The sequence below is a fragment of the Littorina saxatilis genome, linkage group LG12 (genome assembly GCF_037325665.1).
Source record: "Littorina saxatilis isolate snail1 linkage group LG12, US_GU_Lsax_2.0, whole genome shotgun sequence".
Lineage (NCBI taxonomy): Eukaryota > Metazoa > Mollusca > Gastropoda > Littorinimorpha > Littorinidae > Littorina > Littorina saxatilis.
This window is the reverse complement of record NC_090256.1, coordinates 20,263,643-20,282,568: the sequence shown is the minus strand read 5'-3', so window position 1 is coordinate 20,282,568 and position 18,926 is coordinate 20,263,643. Positions and strand designations below refer to the sequence as shown.

Here is an 18,926-nt window from a genome sequence, read left to right as displayed (position 1 = left end):
TCTGTCTCGACTTAACGGCTTATTGCTGAGAAACTACTGGGCGCAGTTCTTTCAAAAGTTGATACACTAGCTTGATAATAGGTCCGATTGATCGTATTAAAACTTCATAATGTTACCTGGGACCTAAATGCCAAATAAATCACAAAATCCACTCTTAACGGCGGGCGCAATTCGCGGTGGGATAGAACAGCCGTTCGGCTAATCCGCCAGCCAGCCAGCGACAGCGACACCAGGCTTATTGCGTGCGTGCGTGCTTTGCGTGCGTGTACCACTGTGCGCGAGGAGTATAGGCATTTGAGTTCACTGGCGAATGATAGAATTGGTGGCTTGGTGGAAAGCGTTTCCGACTATTGCTAAAGTGATCCGGGTTCGATTCCCGGCATGGGCTCTCTATTTTTTTTATTTTTTTATTTTTATTTTTTTTAATAATAAATTCTTGTTTACTATTGTTTATTATGAACGTTTTAATGTTTTATTTTACTCTAATAATTTTTTTAATTGTGTAAAATAAATAAATAATTTGTTTGTTTTTGGTTTTTTTTAAATCCAAGTGATCCGGGTTCGATTCCCGGCATGGGCGGTCTATTTATTTTTTTTAAATTCTTATTTACTATTGTTTATTATGAACGTTTTAATGTTTTATTTTACTCTAATAATTTTTTTAATTGTGTAAAATAAATAAATAATTTATTTTTTATTAAATCCACGTCCACAAGACAAAAACGTTCATACGGGGGGAGCGAGCCAGTCTGAAGAGTACTTGGGTCCAGCGCCAGCGTTTTTTTTATTATATTTAGTCAAGTTTTGACTAAATATTTTAACATCGAGGGGGAATCGAAACGAGGGTCGTGGTGTATGTGTGTGTGTGTGTGTGTGTGTGTGTGTGTGTGTGCGTGCGTGCGTGCGTGCGTGCGTGTAGAGCGATTCAGACCAAACTACTGGACCGATCTTTATGAAATTTGACATGAGAGTTCCTGGGATTGATATCCCCATACGTTTTTTTCATTTTTTTTATAAATGTCTTTGATGACGTCATATCCGGCTTTTCGTGAAAGTTGAGGCGGCACTGTCACGCTCTCATTTTTCAACCAAATTGGTTGAAATTTTGGTCAAGTAATCTTCGACGAAGCCCGGGGTTCGGTATTGCATTTCAGCTTGGTGGCTTAAAAATTAATTAATGACTTTGGTCATTAAAAGTCTGAAAATTGTAAAAAAAAATAAAAATTTATAAAACGATCCAAATTTACGTTTATCTTATTCTCCATCATTTGCTGATTCCAAAAACATAGAAATATGTTATATTCGGATTAAAAACAAGCTCTGAAAATTAAATATATAACAATTATTATCAAAATTAAATTGTCCAAATCAATTTAAAAACACTTTCATCTTATTCCTTGTCGGTTCCTGATTCCAAAAACATATAGATATGATATGTTTGGATTAAAAACACGCTCAGAAAGTTAAAACAAAGAGAGGTACAGAAAAGCGTGCTATCCTTCTTAGCGCAACTACTACCCCGCTCTTCTTGTCAATTTCACTGCCTTTGCCATGAGCGGTGGCCTGACGATGCTACGAGTATGGCATTGCGTTTCATTCTGTGAGTTCGACAGCTACTTGACTAAATATTGTATTTTCGCCTTACGCGACTTGTTATATTTAGTCAAGTTTTGACTAAATATTTTAACATCGAGGGGGAATCGAAACGAGGGTCGTGGTGTATGTGCGTGTGTGCGTGTGTGTGTGTGTGAGAGCGATTCAGACTAAACTACTGGACCGATCTTTATGAAATTTGACATGAGAGTTCCTGGGTATGAAATCCCCGAACATTTTTTTCATTTTTTTGATAAATGTCTTTGATGACGTCATATCCGGCTTTTCGTGAAAGTTGAGGCGGCACTGTCACGCCCTCATTTTTCAACCAAATTGGTTGAAATTTTGGTCAAGTAATCTTCGACGAAGCCCGGACTTCGGTATTGCATTTCAGCTTGGTGGCTTAAAAATTAATTGATGACTTTGGTCATGAAAAATCTGAAAATTGTAAAAAAAAAGAAAAATTTATAAAACGATCCAAATTTACGTTTATCTTATTCTCCATCATTTGCCGATTCCAAAAACATATAAATATGTTATATTCGGATTAAAAACAAGCTCTGAAAATTAAATATATAAAAATTATTATCAAAATTAAATTGTCCAAATCAATTTAAAAACACTTTCATCTTATTCCTTGTCGGTTCCTGATTCCAAAAACATATAGATATGATATGTTTGGATTAAAAACACGCTCAGAAAGTTAAAACAAAGAGAGGTACAGAAAAGCGTGCTATCCTTCTTAGAGCAACTGCTACCCCGCTCTTCTTGTCAATTTCACTGCCTTTGCCATGAGCGGTGGACTGACGATGCTACGAGTATGCGGTCTTGCTGAAAAATGGCATTGCGTCCAGTTTCATTCTGTGAGTTCGACAGCTACTTGACTAAATATTGTATTTTCGCCTTACGCGACTTCTTTTATTTAGTGCCGATACGGCGAGAGGAACGCGTTCGTTAAAGCAGGTAAAACCGTTGGATTTAGGACTCCCCACTTGTCTTCTCAGCAAAGGCATGCAAATTACGTGCCGGCTGCACGGGGTTAAAACGCATTGCACGGCGTTAACAAACTATACACGGTCTTGAAAGACTCACTTTTGTCTCCTTTAAGTTTTTAGGAAGAATGAATGACACCAAATAAAAATCCTCCCCCCCCCCCCCACCCCCAACCTTTCTTTTTCTCAACAAATTTGGCCAATCCCCCGTTGCAATGAATCCTTTAGAATCTTCAAAAAACTGTTAGATTTCGGATTGTTACCTTAAAAAGATATGAGTTTTGTAGCAAGCGAGGCCGTACCTTCACCAACAGCAGAAAAAGTATAGTTTGTACAGGTTTTACCGTCTGTTGCTTTCAGGCCATGGCGAAGTTGGTGGACCAGGGACTGGTACGCAGCATCGGGGTGTCCAACTTCAACCAGGAACAGCTCAGTCGTCTGCTCAACCAGCCTGATCTGAGGCACAGACCTGCCTGTAATCAGGTATAGGCTTTCGTTCAATTTGTTGTGCTCATCGAGCTCAAGGGAAAGTGGAACCCCCTTTTCAAGACCTTCAACAATCTCAACAAATCGAATCTTAACAAGGAGTCTGAAAATGGAGGTTGCGAACAGAAAATCTAGAACGAATTCAAAGTCGTAAAATATGGGGGAAGTATTAAATCGCGGGGGGGGGGGGGGGGGGGGGGGGGGAGGGGGAGGAGGGAGGGAGTGGAGGGAGGGGGGCACTGTAATTCAGCCGTGCTGTGATGACAGATTATGGCAGGACTCGGAGTGATGACATTTATGAGCATGCTGTGATGTCATCATGTGCTTTGTTTGAAGCTCTCGGATTATTAATTCAATGTTTGTTTATCGAACTGTGATCGCACAAACATCCGATAGGGCGGGTAAAAACTGACTCTTAAAACTGGTTGCTTTCGAGGAATTTGAATGATGATGATGACCCCTAAAGTCTAGTGCGCTTAGAACTGTACCCACGGAATACGCGCGATATAAGCCTCATATTGATTGATTGATAGTGCAACGCCGGTCAATTCTTGCGTTAAGCAAGTTATTTTAACTATGGTTCAACACTGAAGCCGCATCTTAAATTCTGTGCATGCAGTGATCATAACATCTGTATGCAGTTCATGATGATACCAGCTTCTTGTGTGTGTGTTCCAGATTGAGAGCCATCCTTACTTCACTAACCACGAGTTGGTCGAGTTCTGCAAGTCTGTGGGTGTGGTGCCTATCGCCTTTGCTCCGCTGGGGCGTGGAGGGGTGGACTAGTGAGTCTAGTAACCATTGCAGTCTGCACGGACACGGACAGACAGACAGACAGACAGAGAAATGCACGCACGGACGCACACACACACACATACACACACACGAGAGAGAGAGAAAGAGAGAGACAGACAGACAGACAGACAGACAGACAGACAGACAAATGCACGCACGGACGCACACACACACACACACGACAGAGAGAGAGAGACAGAGAGAGACAGACAGACAGACAGACAGACAGACAGAGTACTCATGTATTATTTCGTCAAACGCGTTGTTGCCTCAGGACTGTTTGTTTGTTTGTACTCCGAGAACGTAGTCTAATGTCAATTGCTAACCTCGTGTGTTTATACAGTTCAGGCCAAGAGATCGGCAATGTTCTGGAGGAGCCCCTCGTCAAAAATCTGGCCACTAAATATAAAAAGAACCCTGGGCAGGTAAGAAATGGTCTTTCTTCTCTGTATTTTATTGCTGTTGGTTCTCTTTGAATACTGTGTTGAAAGGAAACTATATAATAATTCATAATAGCTCGAAAAAAATACGGTATTTTTACCCATTGCGATTTTAGACGGTGGGAAAGAAAATGGCGGCCGGGCAGGTTGGGGGTAGATGAAGTCACATGCAAAAAACAATAAAATTCAGACTTTGTGCAAGTACTTATTCATCAGGCATCTGCAACAGAATCATCGATGAACGTTTTGTATGGGTATTTCTGCAAATTTTGCGACGAAAAAAATCCTGGAATCAATAACTGCAAAAGCTGAGTAACTTAAGCGCGCACACACACACGCACGCACGGACGCACGCACACACACACACACAGTGACATGCGAACACACACATTGTGACATACGAACACACACACACACACACACACACCGTCACACACACACACACACACACACACACACATACACACACACATACACATTCTCTCTCTCTCTCTCTCTCTCTCTCTCTCTCTCTCTCTCTCTCACAACACTCACGCACGTTAGAAGTGATCAAAACGTTCTGGAGCAATCATATATTCTAGGTTTCACTGTAACCCTGGCCAATTGTGACCCTCCACCACGAAATGAGTCGCATGTCACCTCGCGCGGTTCTGCGCTAGGCTTAATATAAGTCCGGGTGAGGGTCACCTTAGTCACAGGCTTATAACTCAAACAGTTTTCGCTCTTTTCTAAAACGGTTTTCACCACTGCAAAGAGCATAACAAACTCTTTTGGAAAATGTACAAAATTAATATGAAAATCATGCAAAGGTGACATGCAACTCATTCCGTGGTGGAGGGTCACAATTCTTGATGCGTTATCGTTTGTGTTTCACATACAGATCGTTCTTCGCTGGGCGACACAGAGAGGTCTTGCGGTCGTGCCAAAGAGCAGCAACCCAGCTCGCATCAAGGGAAACATACAGGTATGGCGAGAAAGATGACATCACTGCTTTTAAGGCCAAACAAAAATATGTTGGTTGAGGGTAACGTGACCCAAACAGATAGGGTTGGTCATCATCATCATCATCAACTGGGACAGTCGTCGGGGGGACATGAGGGATGAGGAGACAGAGACCCTTCTCTAGGCATTTCTGTCGGGGGCTGTCACCAGTATGTCGGGGAAGCTCATCCGAGTTCAATCCTTAACGTTGTCTGACCAACTCTTGTGTTGTCTTCCTCGTCTGCGTCCTCCCTCGACAATGCCCTGCAGTATTGTTTTGGAGAGGCTGTCGTGCCTTGTGACATGGTTTGGTAGGTCGGGTTTAAAAAATTAAAAAAAATTAAAATAATTTTAGTCGATTTTAAAGGAGGTTACTTCCCTTAGTCTCGGTATGGTTAGCAAAATGTGCCAACAGTTTTTTGGGGTCGGCGGGAAAAAATAGGGTCGGTCGGGTTACCCTTAACCAACATTTTTTTTGGGGGGGCCTAACTTGGTTGGCTAAGACGAACGATTCTTGTTAAAAGTGAGAAGAATTTGACACACATTGGCACACTCAATTTCAAGCATACCGTGCCCTACAGATGTTATTCAACACATACATGAGCACACACACACACACACACACACACACACACACACACACACACACACACACATACAGGGCCCAGCATGTACGTACGCACGCTCGCACGCACATCCCCACACACACTCTCACATACGCGCGCAAACACACACACACACACACACCGACACACACACACACACACACACACGCACACACACACACGTCACGTGCACGCGTGCGCTCATCAGAACTGAGTGATCAAAACGTTGTGGAGCGTTCGTAAGCTCTAACTTTTAATGCAGGTTAATAAACTGTAACTCCGACCATGTTCCTTAGCTAAAAACAAATAAAACAGAACTTAGCAAGAAGTCTATACAGCACAGAATAGTACAAAACGAAACACAAAATAAATCACAGCGAAAACTGAAGAAAACAAAACAGCAGAAAAGCATCGGCACCTGTGTACTGTAATATTGTAGTTGACTTCTTATGTAATGCCTTTATGTAATTCTTGATTTGATTGTAGGATTCGCGTATAATTATGCACTTTAATCGTTACATTTATGTATTTAATGGGAAGTGTCCGTCTTTATGTAAACACGAAAATTGACATAACAAATTTGCTTCTCTCTTATTTGATCTGATCTAATGTTTAAATCTGTTGCAGCTGTTTGATTTTGAGATGACTCCGAAAGAAGTCGCTGCTATTTCGTCGTTAAACAGAAACTACAGGGTGTGCGCATTCCCTGAGTGAGTCCCGTGCAAGCGTGTTTGTTTGTCAGTGCGACTGCTTGTGCGCTGTGTGTGTGTGTGTGTGTGTGAGTGTGTGTGTGTGTGTGTTTGTATGTGTGTGATTTTGAGTGTTCAAAAAAAAAAGTCTCCTCTTCCAACCTCCCCCCTCCCCGCCGCTTCCCCCACCCCCTCACGACCGCCTCTCACAGATAGCCTTCAAGTATTGTGCTATCACTGTTTAGACTAGTACATTGGAACCCCTCGTTTAAGACCTCAAGATACAACCCCCCCCCCCTTTTTACTTTTATTTTTAAAGATCTTTCCTTTTGAGATGTTTTGCTTATGACCTCTGAAATTAACCTCCGTTTACAGATCCCATCCTTTTTAAGACCGGATTTTCTGCGAGTTTTTGTGTTTGTTAAAATGGGGGTTCTACATAATATGAATAATGTGTGATCATGTTTTACCTGAGTCAAACAGTATAGCAAGTTCAACTATAGTTATCTTTCATTTTCAGGATAAGACCTTGCGTAATTAGATTTTCTGTCTGTAACCTCTGAAAATAAATGTCCATTTTAAGATTCTCCCCCTGATTTATAAGACCTGATTTTCTTGGATTTTTGAATGTTTTTTACACCCCCGGTATAGGGGTGTGTATAGGATTCGCTCCATGTGTTTGTTTGTTTGTTTGTGTTCGCATATAGATCTCAAGAATGAACGGACCGATCGTCACCAAACTTGGTGAACAGGTTCTATACATTCCTGAGACGGTCCTTACAAAAATTGGGACCAGTCAAACACACGGTTAGGGAGTTATTGGTGGATTAAGATTAAGATTAGGATTCGCTCCATGTGTTTGTTTGTTTGTTTGTGTTCGCATATAGATCTCAAGAATGAACGGACCGATCGTCACCAAACTTGGTGAACAGGTTCTATACATTCCTGAGACGGTCCTTGCAAAAATTGGGACCAGTCAAACACACGGTTAGGGAGTTATTGGTGGATTAAGATTCTACAAGGACTTATAGAGGGAGATATTAATGGTCAAAGGGAAATAACCTTCTCAGTTGGTGGCAGTGAGAATGGTTATTTCCCTTTGACCAACGGGGGTGTTTTTCCTACCTCGGAGGAATTTCTTGTTCTGCACATTTTCAGGTGGAAGGAGCTTCCCAACTTTCCCTTCGTGGACATCAAGGCTCGCCATGGACTTGTGTAATATAGACCTCGACTCTCCCTTCGTGGACATCAAGGCTCGCCATGGACTTGTGTAATATAGACCTCGACTCTCCCTTCGTGGACATCAAGGCTCGCCATGGACTTGTGTAATATAGACCTCGATTCGTCAGAGTGAATAGATCAAATGTCACTGAATTATCAACATTTATGCTTGTAAACAGACATGTTTGTATCGTTGTTTTTCAAATAACGAATGTATAGGATTTTAAAAAAACACCAGTTTTCTGCATGGACAGACTTAATCTTGTTGCTGTCGTATTCATATATGTTTTTATGGATTTAAAATCGTTCGTTTAATTTTTTGTTTGTTTGTTCGATCTTTTATTATATATAGGCTACCCTCTGCCCAAATCGGAGTGTGACTGTCTGAACGGTAAGGTAAACAAATAAATACAAAAGACAAAACCGGCCATGCATGTGACTCTGTGTGTGACTCTGTATCTACTCGAAACAAATCCGGGTGTAAGTAGCAGTTGTAGCCAACGAACACAGAAGGAGAAAGAAATCTTTGAGTGATGCATGTGTTTTCTCGAGCAAGAATAAACAAGTCGCGTAAGGCGAAAATACAATATTTAGTCAAGTAGCTGCCATTTTTCAGCAAGACCGTATACTCGTAGCATCGTCAGTCCACCGCTCATGGCAAAGGCAGTGAAATTGACAAGAAGAGCGGGGTAGTAGTTGCGCTAAGAAGGATAGCACGCTTTTCTGTACCTCTCTTTGTTTTAACTTTCTGAGCGTGTTTTTAATCCAAACATATCATATCTATATGTTTTTGGAATCAGGAACCGACAAGGAATAAGATGAAAGTGGTTTTAAATTGATTTGGACAATTTAATTTTGATAATAATTTTTATATATTTAATTTTCAGAGCTTGTTTTTAATCCAAATATAACATATTTATATGTTTTTGGAATCAGCAAATGATGGAAAATAAGATAAACGTAAATTTGGATCGTTTTATAAATTTTTATTTTTTTTTACAATTTTCAGATTTTTAATGACCAAAGTCATTAATTAATTTTTAAGCCACCAAGCTGAAATGCAATACCGAACCCCGGGCTTCGTCGAAGATTACTTGACCAAAATTTCAACCAATTTGGTTGAAAAATGAGGGCGTGACAGTGCCGCCTCAACTTTCACAAAAAGCCGGATATGACGTCATCAAAGACATTTATCAAAAAAATGAAAAAAACGTATGGGGATATCAATCCCAGGAACTCTCATGTCAAATTTCATAAAGATCGGTCCAGTAGTTTGGTCTGAATCGCTCTACACGCACGCACACACACACACACACATACACACACACATACACCACGACCCTCGTTTCGATTCCCCCTCGATGTTAAAATATTTAGTCAAAACTTGACTAAATATAAAAAGATTAATATTTGTGCCCATTTTTGTTTGTGTTTGTATCGTGCTTTTCTGTTTGGTAACGGTATTCTGAAATGAGTATTTCAATTAAATCCACCATCGTGCTGGCCACTGTTATGTCTTCACACGGATTGCTTAAAATAAGCACTATGCTTGAGTGAAAAATCCTAAATGCCATATGTTGTTTATTCATGATAACAATTGAAGTCTTGTTTAAACCAATATATTTGCCGGTTTAAGCATTTGTTAAGCAGCGGGCAACACCAAATTATTGCCACAGCGCAGGAGTACAAATAAATCATTTTACAACGAGAAGAATCTTTGCCTCAAAGCCTGACTCATACCGATGATGTTGCTTGGATGATTTTCATGAAAGCGAATCAGCTAATTTGACAGATAAGTCTTTCTACACGACCCTTACATTGGCCAGGGAGTCGTGGTAAACCTGTTGATAAGTTCAACTTGATTTTAGCTTGGGATAAAAATAACAGCATTGACGTCGTCATGCTGCCTATGTGGCGGGGATATAGCTCAGTTGGTAGCGCGCTGGATTTGTATTCAGTTGGCCGCTGTCAGCGTGAGTTCGATCCCAGGTTCGGCGGAAATTTATTTCACAGAGTCAATGTGTGCAGACTCTCTTCGGTGTCCAAACCTCCCCCCGTGTACACTACATTGGGTGTGCACGTTAAAGATCCCACGATTGACAAAAGGGTCTTTCCTGGCAAAATTGCTTAGGCACAGTTAATAATTGTCTACCTATACCCGTGTGACTTGGAATAATAGGCCGTGAAAGGTAAATATGCGCCGAAATGGCTGCAATCTACTGGCCGTATAAAATTTCATCTCACACGGCATCACTGCAGAGCGCCTAGAACTGTACCCACGGACTATGCGCGATATAAGACTCATTGATTGATTGATTGATTGATTGATTGATTGATTGATTGATGTGGCAGGGTTAAAATAAACAAAAAACATCCGGCGTGGTATATGCACAACTCTCACCATAAATCGCATGAACGGAGAAAAACATTGACCGCATTAATTTTTGAAGCAGAAGCCGTCCCAGTGCGGTTGGGCGGTTGTGCTGGCCAATACCACCAAGAGACAGCAGTTGGCATTCTCTGCGCCGAGACCCATGTAGCGTCACAAGTGCAGATGCCACATTGACGGCGTTGCAGCTCACCTTTTGGGCGCAGGCTGTGGCGCAACCGGTTTGGCCTCGTGACGTTATGTTATATGAAGTCTTATATCGCGCGCGTATCTCCAGACTCGGACTCAAGGCGCAGGGATCTATTTATGCCGTGTGAGATGGAATTTTTTACACAATACATCACGCATTCACATCGACCAGCAGATCGCAGCCATTTCGGCGCATATCCTACTTTTCACGGCCTATTATTCCAAGTCACACGGGTATTTTGGTGGACATTTTTTTTTTCATCTATGCCTATACAATTTTGCCAGGAAAGACCCTTTTGTCAATGGTGGGATCTTTAACGTGCACACCCCAATGTAGTGTACACGAAGGGACCTCGGTTTTTCGTCTCACCCGAAAGACTAACACTTGAACCCACCACCTAGGTTAGGAAAGGGGGGAGAAAATTGCTAACGCCCTGACCCAGGGTCGAACTCGCAACCTCTCGCTTCCGAGCGCAAGTGGACCAAGTGCGTTACCACTCGGCCACCCATGTCCGTGATGACGTCACCTTCTGCTTTCTGTCCACGTGTGCACGTGTAGATGCTGGCCCTGAGAAGACGTCTAAAAGAAGAAAACAGAAAAACAGAAAGCTTGAATGGAATGATTCATAAATCAGTATGGTGAACAAATACTGAAGAAAGCTGTGTTTTAAGAAAACCTTGTGTGTGTGTGTGTGTGTGTGTCTGTGTGTGTCTGTGTGTGTGCATGCGTTTGCGGGTATACGTATGAGGGAGGGGGGAGTAGCGGTTCGTGAGGGAGAGGGAATAGGAGAGGGAGTGTGTGTGTGTACGTGTGTGTGTGTGTGTGTGTGTGTATGTGTGTGTCCTACCTGCAATTCGAGCTAAGACTTCCACCTCGCAAATGTGCATTGGCATGCCTTCACTGGGCATGATGATTCTCACGTAACGACCTCAGATTGGCTGGCCACAATCAAAACGTTCTGTGACACCACCTTCCATTGGTCCACTTTGATGGTGACAACGTTCAGCGATAGCGTCCAACTTCGCCAATGGGTTTGCCACGAAAACTTCCACGTCAAGGTTCTTTAACCTTTCACCTGAAACCATATATTATTTACATAGAACCACAGGTATTCAGTTGTACTACATCTAATTATAATTGATAGCCTGAACACAATAGATGTTACTCAGCGGGGGTTCTGACCTTTGTTTTAGCGCTGTACTTTGCATCCTGCATGTGAAGAGCATGGCGGCATGTAACTCCACGAGAAAGATGTGCCAAGGATAGGCCAACCAGGCTGCCAAGCTTGTGCCAAGGTTGGCCCAGTGAGCATTTCTACCTTGGCCCAAGCTTGGCTGCCAGTCTGGGTCCAAGCTAGTAGCCAAGCTTAGCCCAACCTTGGGACAAGCTTGGTGTGCTGACTGGGGGTACTTCCTCTCTGTGAACATTCAGTAACCTTTTCTGATAAAAAAAAAAGAAAATATTTTCCCTTTCACAGCCTAAATAACGTCAATAGACGATGTTCGGAAATAACTGTCGGGTTTGTATGGGTTGTGAAAGAGTGACTAGATTATCATTGTGACACTCGGCATTTCGATGTAGAGGTCAAGTTCTTTTATTTATCTCATAATAGACTTGACCCACAAGTCAGCAGCGAATGTGATAAACGGGTTATCTCCCCTGAAAAGCGAAGCAAGCTTCGAAGATGGCGACGATGGAAAAGAGAAGAACTGTGAGCGAACTGCGAAAGGTGTGTGTGGGTGTGTGTGTGTGATGTGTGTCAGTGTGTGTGTATATAATGCGCGTGCTGTGTGTGATGTGTGTCAGTGTGTGTGTATGCGCGTGCTGTGTGTGTGTGTGGCTGTGCTTGCGTGAGCTTGTGTGTGTGTGTGAGAGAGAGAGAGCGATAGTGAGAGTAGGGTATGGTTGTTGGTGAAAGTTGAGTTGGACGCTGGGGTTGGGCGGGTGTGTGTGTCAGAGAGGGTTGTGTGTGTGTGGGGGGGGGTGGACTGCGTGTGTGTGTTTATTTGTGTGTGTGAGGGTTGTGTGTGTGTGTGGGGGGGGGGTTGACCGCGTGTGTGGGTTTATTTGTGTGTGTGTGTGACTGCGTGTGTGTGGTTATTTGTGTGTGGTGTGTGTGTGCCTTTCGCCTTGTATTGAGGAAATTAAACTGCGTTTGCGTATTATGTGTGTGTTTGCAAGCGTCCGTGTATGTTAGGCATATCTCAGTAGGTGTGTGTATGTGCGCGTACGTGCAATGTGTGTGCGTGCGCGCGTGTGTTTGTGTATGTATGTATGTGTGTGTGTGTGTGTGTGTGTGTGAGAGAGAGAGAGAGAGCGATAGTGAGAGTAGGGTATGGTTGTTGGTGAAAGTTGAGTTGGACGCTGGGGTTGGGCGGGTGTGTGTGTGTCAGAGCCGGTTGTGTGTATGTGTGGGGGGGGGGGGGGGGGCTGGACTGCGTGTGTGTGTTTATTTGTGTGTGTGAGGGTTGTGTGTGGGGGGGGGGGGGTTGACTGCGTGTGTGGGTTTATTTGTGTGTGTGAGGGTTGTGTGTGTGTGTGGGACTGCGTGTGTGTGTTTATTTGTGTGTGGTGTGTGTGTGCCTTTCGCCTTGTATTGAGGAAATTAAACTGCGTTTGCGTATTATGTGTGTGTTTGCAAGCGTGCGTGTATGTTAGGCATATCTCAGTAGGTGTACGTGTGTGTATGTGCGCGTACATGCAATGTGTGTGCGTGCGCGCGTGTGTTTGTGTATGTATGTATGTATGCGTGTGTGTGTGTGTGTGTGTGTGTGTGTGTGTGTGTGTGTGTGTGTGTGTGTGAGAGATAAACAAACTATCAAGAACAAAACAAAACTGAACAAACGAAATGTTTTCCCCCCAACTCTGATTATTGCTTGTTTCGGAGACGACTGTGATTTTGACTTTTTGAGTAAGCCTACACGAACACACAAGCTCAATACAGCCGGCAACAAGTTCGCCGGTCGGGGCAGTGAAATACTATTTCAAATAGATCTATTTCACTAAGAATGTCAATGGATATAGGGCAACATACTTGTTTTTTAAATCAGTGATTGATTAGATCGTCATATTTTTGTGACACTGAGACCAAACCATCAAAAAATTAGCAATAGGCCTTGAATCAAAGTCGTGCGAGATCTGACCTTGCTGCAAATGTACGTGTACGACTTGATTGTGTTGACGTTCAACTGGTAAGCTGGGTGATTGCAGGCTTTTATCCAGCGAAGGCAGCGATCTAGATGGTACAGATGCTTTCCCGGTTTCACAAATGGGATGAATTTCACGCCAACACAGCGTTCAGGATACCTATCATCCGTTTTACATTGTCCCCAAGCACAGCGCTTGTTAGCAGCATTTGTGTGTGTTTGCTTCCTAAAACAAGGGAAGTAACTCCCAGAGTCTCGATATGTGGATATGGTTAATTATGTGTATATGTCTGGCAACTTTCAAAGACCGTGCCATTATAGGTCGGCGTATACTTGTGAATATTTGGGCGTTTAGCCTATAGTTAAACGTCCTATAAAGTAACCTTCCTTGTTTTGTTTTAATTTTGTTCACATTCTTACTCGGTGTAACTTAGTGTGACAAAAAAGGGCGCAGCCTGTGCGTGTTCGTGATTGTGACAATGGACACGTGTATTTGTTTTGGTCTCGTTAAATCACGTTCCATGATCACGTGGTTTTATTGGTTCAACAAAACATGGCGGCAAGCTAGTCTACTGAGGATAACAGTTGGCCATTTTTGAGACGGGTTTGGTAACATATTTACACAGTGATATTTGTTACAAAATGGGACTGACAAGAGATGCTGCTTTCGGGCTTTTGGAAGTACCAGCAGGTGTGTATTTCATAATTGTAGCGACATTAGGACGCTAGAATTACTCTCTGTCCTCAACGGTAAAGTCCCTTGTCTAGCTAGCAGTGCCACTGAGTAGCAGAAGGAGTGGTGAACATTCCTTGCAGTTAAACGAAAACAGAGGTAGTTGACTAGTTCTGTTAGTTGGAAAAAGGATCCTCGCATGCTGATCGCTGTTTGTTCTTTGTGGGCGAAAGTCATCAGAAGAAAAGCTCTCTTATACGTTGTGGACACGTGAAGGGTACTTGCTCAGAAAACTTGGAAAGTTCTTTAAATCGCAACATCATTGCTACAACACTCACACTAACAGCGCTGAAAGTCCAGAGAATGGTGCACTAGCCTTTGGCGAGTGCTTCTCAAAATGTACTAGCCAAATAGAAAATGTTACTAGCCAAACCAACTCCGCCGGTAAAAAGCCAGTTTTGGATTCTGCCAGCGTTACCCATGCAGATGCAGATCTATGCAGATGCAGATGCAAGATGACTCAACTAATTTTGATGCTAGCATTTGATCATTGTACACCCCAGCGGTATGCATCTTTTCTGATTTGTTTTTCACTGTCACCAGCACACTCTAACACACACAAACACACACACACAATGTCGTTCGGAGGTTCAAATTTGTTTCAGCAAACTTTACTCGCCTTTGGCGAGTAGGCCTAAATGAACAATTCTACTCGCTAGGTACACTTTTCTAAAACACTCGCCACTTTCAGGCCTGTATAATGACTTATTTAGTGAATTTTCTTAATAAGTGTTGAACTTGAAGTTAGCGGTTTATTAAACTTTTAAAGTTATGGTGTCAGACAGAAGATGCTAGAAAGTAGTATTCATGGACTAGTGTGATTTACTAGTAAAAAAAAAAGCACAAACGCAGGGATTTAAAAAAAATAAAAATTATTAAATTTAACAAAATGGCTATAGTTAAGCCTTCTTTTGTCAGTGTTATCTGGCATAGCCTTTGTACGTTATATGAGCGGCGTATTCTGCTCGTCCATACTACGATTAGGCCCCAACGTCATTTGGCTCCAAGGCACTATTGATAGTAATGGTCCTACTCTGCTGCACGGTAGAGTGACATCACCAAATTATTATTTTAAATGCTGACCAATGGAAATTTGGTACGGACAGGGGCAATAACTACTTTGCATTACAGAATGGCCGAGCCACATTACGACATGAAATAAGCGTAACATTAGATTAGAATCCCAGACTTGGTTTACGACTGCAATACCCTGTAGAGATTAGCCTCCCTGCCATAAAGTGGTGTAACCATAGAAAGGCAGATTGGGATTACGCTGCCAAAAAAGCGTAACAGTAGTCATTGTCTACATTTAAAAACCAGTTCAACTATGCTTACAAATACAATGTAATAAAAATGTACTTAAATCATTCTTACTTTTGGTCTCAATGTACAATATTTGTGCCATCATGGAGCAACTGAGACTGAGTGCAGTTTAACTTTAAAAGTAATAAAACCAAACTGAATAACTCACATGCAAAGTAGTTGCAGTGGTATTGTTCACAGCTGAACCAGGCAGTTGTCTTGTAGTTTGGATCTGCTTTTGAATCATTACAAAAGCAACCTTTGAAAATTAGGTTCAGGATATTATTAATATTATTAACCTTGTGACAAGAAATTAGATAATTGAAATTCAGTATGACTATGACTGTGAGTGTGACAGCCTCAAGAATAAATTTTAATATGTATGTTTTCTGTTCAACATCTTTTAAGTTTAAAGCTGAACAATAGTGATATGAAACAAATTAATTGCCTTGAAGAAGTTAATCCCAGCGTAGCTGGAAGGTGTCACACAAACACTACTGGCTTCTATTGAACTTTAAAGGAATATTTTAGTCGAGATACATAATAAGGAAACTTTTGTTGTTGCCGAACTATGGCGACAGTTAGGAATGGAAGTTCACACAAAAATAGTAACATGTACATACTAACTTTAATACGGTGGGTGTCGACCAGCTCTTTGTTTTTTGATCAAACGCCACCCAAGGCCACTGTAGCCGGGTGGAGCAACCCAAATTCCGAGTCTACAGCATAATGCTTGCGCAAGTAGAAAACATCAAAAATTAATGTTTTCATGTCAATGCAATGTGTCATCATCCCCTCTTTGGGATCTTCCTTGCTTTCTTTTCTCTTTTTCTGTGTATACAACATGTTGTGTCTGTGATCTCTCTCTCTCTCTATATATATATATATATGTCGTGCCGAATTCACGGAATTGCCGAATTCGCGGAATCGGCAACATTTTTGCCCATTTCGCGTAATCGGCAAAACGCTGCCCATTACGTGAAATCGGCAGCGTTTTGCCGAAAATGCGGAATGGCTTCTAAAATTTGCCCATTTCGCAAAAGCGACAGCCAGTCTGTTACCTTTGTGTCACCAGAACATTGCATTAACATTGCTTTACCTCCCTACTATGTTTTGTATGGTCTATGTTGGTCTGTGTCGAGCATAACTCCGGAAATGCTCGAAAACGACACTTTCTGCAATAACTTGCCATAACTTATCGATTATTGCGATATCTATCCATTGGAGTATCTAGTTGTCTAAGTGTGATCATATCCCAGGCATTTGAGAACTTTGAAACCAAAAAGTGGCTGCCGATTTCGCAAAATGGGCAAATTTTAAAAACCTTTACGCGATTTTGGCAAAACGCTGCCGATTTCACGTAATGGGCAGCGTTTTGCCGATTACGCAAAATGGGCAAAAATGTTGCCCATTACGCAGAATCGGCAATTACGTGAATTCGGCACGACATATATATATATCTCTCTCTCTCTCTCTCTCTCTCTCTCTCTCTCTCTCTCTCTCTCTCTCTCTCTCTCTCTCTCTCTCTCTCTCTCTCTCTCTCTTTTACTCTCTTAGGCCACACAAAAAAAATGCTTTGGTTACGGTTTCCCAACCGACCCTAACTTTTTGGGCCGACCCTAAACTTTTTTTTTGGTCCTAAAGCTAAAAATAAAATGAACCAAACACATACATACACAAAAAAAAAAAACACACACACACAAAAACCCACCGAAAACGACAACACCACGGCACAGAGAAAACATCGATCGCCGGCGAGCAGACAACAACAAGCCCGACAAGGGACACCACTCCGCTTTTTACAACTCCCATATCCAAGGGAAGTCAGTCTCGTGCGTTCGTTCGTTGCGCGAACGTTTTTGCAATCGTATTCGGAAAGTGCGTTCATATCGAACAAACACGACTGATAAGTCGGTACTCGAAGAGTGCAACCTTGGTGGACATTTTTCATGATTTTCATCCAACTTTGGACGGCAAACTGTTCGGGATAAAATGTGTTGGGTCGACGAAAATAAGTGCCGAGCCCGAAGACTCTTTCGAACTGGACTTTGGCATGACTCTCGAAAACTGTGTTCACTAGTGGCACTATACAGTTTAAAGGGTATGTCCAGTTTTCTTTTCTTAACATGAAAAAGTAATTAATATCTGTGGTTCCAAATACACCAATATGAAAATACCTCGAATATCCTGCATACACAAATATTTTTATCATTTCAAGAGGGACCAACCAAAACAAAAAAAAAAAAAAAAAAAAAAAAATTTAATCGACCTACCTACCCTATTTTCTTTGGCCATGAAACCGTAACCAAAGCATTTTTTTTTTTTGGCCTTACCCTCTTACTCTCTGTGAGTCTATCTCTCTCTCAGATTCTGAAAGTTAAAGTGTGGTTGTGTGAGTGTGTGCATGCATGCATATATCATATGTGGTTCAGGTTGTGTGTGTGTGTGAAACTGAAAGACAGGGAGAACATAGTTTGTGTGTGTGGTGTCTGTGTGAGTCACGAGTGTGTGTGTGTGTGTGTGAACTTGGTTGAGGGTATGCAATTTTTGGGGGTTCGTTTTTCATTTTATTTACTCTATTATTCCATTCCAGTGCTTGGAAATTCTAGTCACTTCCTCCAAGTGGAAAGCTAGCAGCAACAAGAGTCGCGCTTACCCAAGTGTGTGCGTGTTTTGGTGTAATCAGCCACCTGCACTTATTATCATATGGCAGAATGATCGAGGTCTTTAATGTGCCACTGTGGTGACACAGGGGTGGGACGCGGATACTGTCTCTGATAGGTGTCCGCCCCTGCCGGGATTTGAACCTGTGACCTACCCGGCAACCCGACTGTGCCAAAGGCAGTGATGTACATTTTTCTAGCAGCCTTTAGGACAATTGTCCTGAAGACTGAAAATCAATAGGACACAGTGTCCTGAGATTGCAATTTCAATAGGACAAAAACACGACTCGTAAAACCGCATTTAAAAAGATTTTTCAGTTTAAATTCGTCCACCTTCCGCGACTGTCATGACTAGATACTCAAAGGATTGAATCACATTTCAAAGTTATTTGAACAGTTGTCGGTTTTTTTTCACTGCCCATCTGTCGACAATGTTTTTCAGGTAGGCATCTGACCGTTCTGCGGGTCCCTCAAGTTTTGCTTTCAGGATCATGTCCTGGGTTTTGACACACAATCGGTTTCTTCGAGCCGTACACACCGAGTTCTGTGCACTGAATCCTCTCTCAACGATTTATTGCTGAGCCAATGAATGCACTCGAGGCACCATATGGGTTCGATTTTCTTTTTTTCTTCTTGATCCAACTTGAGGATAAATTAATTCAAAGAATCAGATCCCATATGGTGCCTCGTTCACTCAACAA

At 42.1% G+C, this 18,926-nt stretch overlaps 2 protein-coding genes across 8 annotated transcripts in view; both read left to right on the top strand.

The window, feature by feature from the left end:
- LOC138981465 (aldo-keto reductase family 1 member B7-like) overlaps positions 1-8,250 on the top strand; it is a 20,116-nt gene extending 11,866 nt beyond the window's left edge. Inside the window, exons 5-10 of the mRNA XM_070354387.1 lie at positions 2,946-3,068; positions 3,750-3,856; positions 4,210-4,291; positions 5,187-5,270; positions 6,520-6,602; positions 7,740-8,250. Of these exons, the coding sequence (XP_070210488.1) occupies positions 2,946-3,068; positions 3,750-3,856; positions 4,210-4,291; positions 5,187-5,270; positions 6,520-6,602; positions 7,740-7,800 (540 nt within the window). The 3' untranslated portion in view covers positions 7,801-8,250. The remainder of the gene's footprint in view (positions 1-2,945; positions 3,069-3,749; positions 3,857-4,209; positions 4,292-5,186; positions 5,271-6,519; positions 6,603-7,739) is intronic.
- Positions 8,251-14,077: 5,827 nt separating this feature from the next.
- LOC138981464 (uncharacterized) overlaps positions 14,078-18,926 on the top strand; it is a 32,152-nt gene continuing 27,303 nt past the window's right edge. For all 7 annotated transcript variants that reach the window (XR_011460641.1, XM_070354382.1, XM_070354381.1 and 4 more), the window contains exon 1: positions 14,078-14,218. Coding sequence is in view for 6 of the 7 variants with exons in the window: in XM_070354382.1 (XP_070210483.1) it covers positions 14,170-14,218 (49 nt within the window). In the remaining variant the exon portion in view is untranslated. The remainder of the gene's footprint in view (positions 14,219-18,926) is intronic.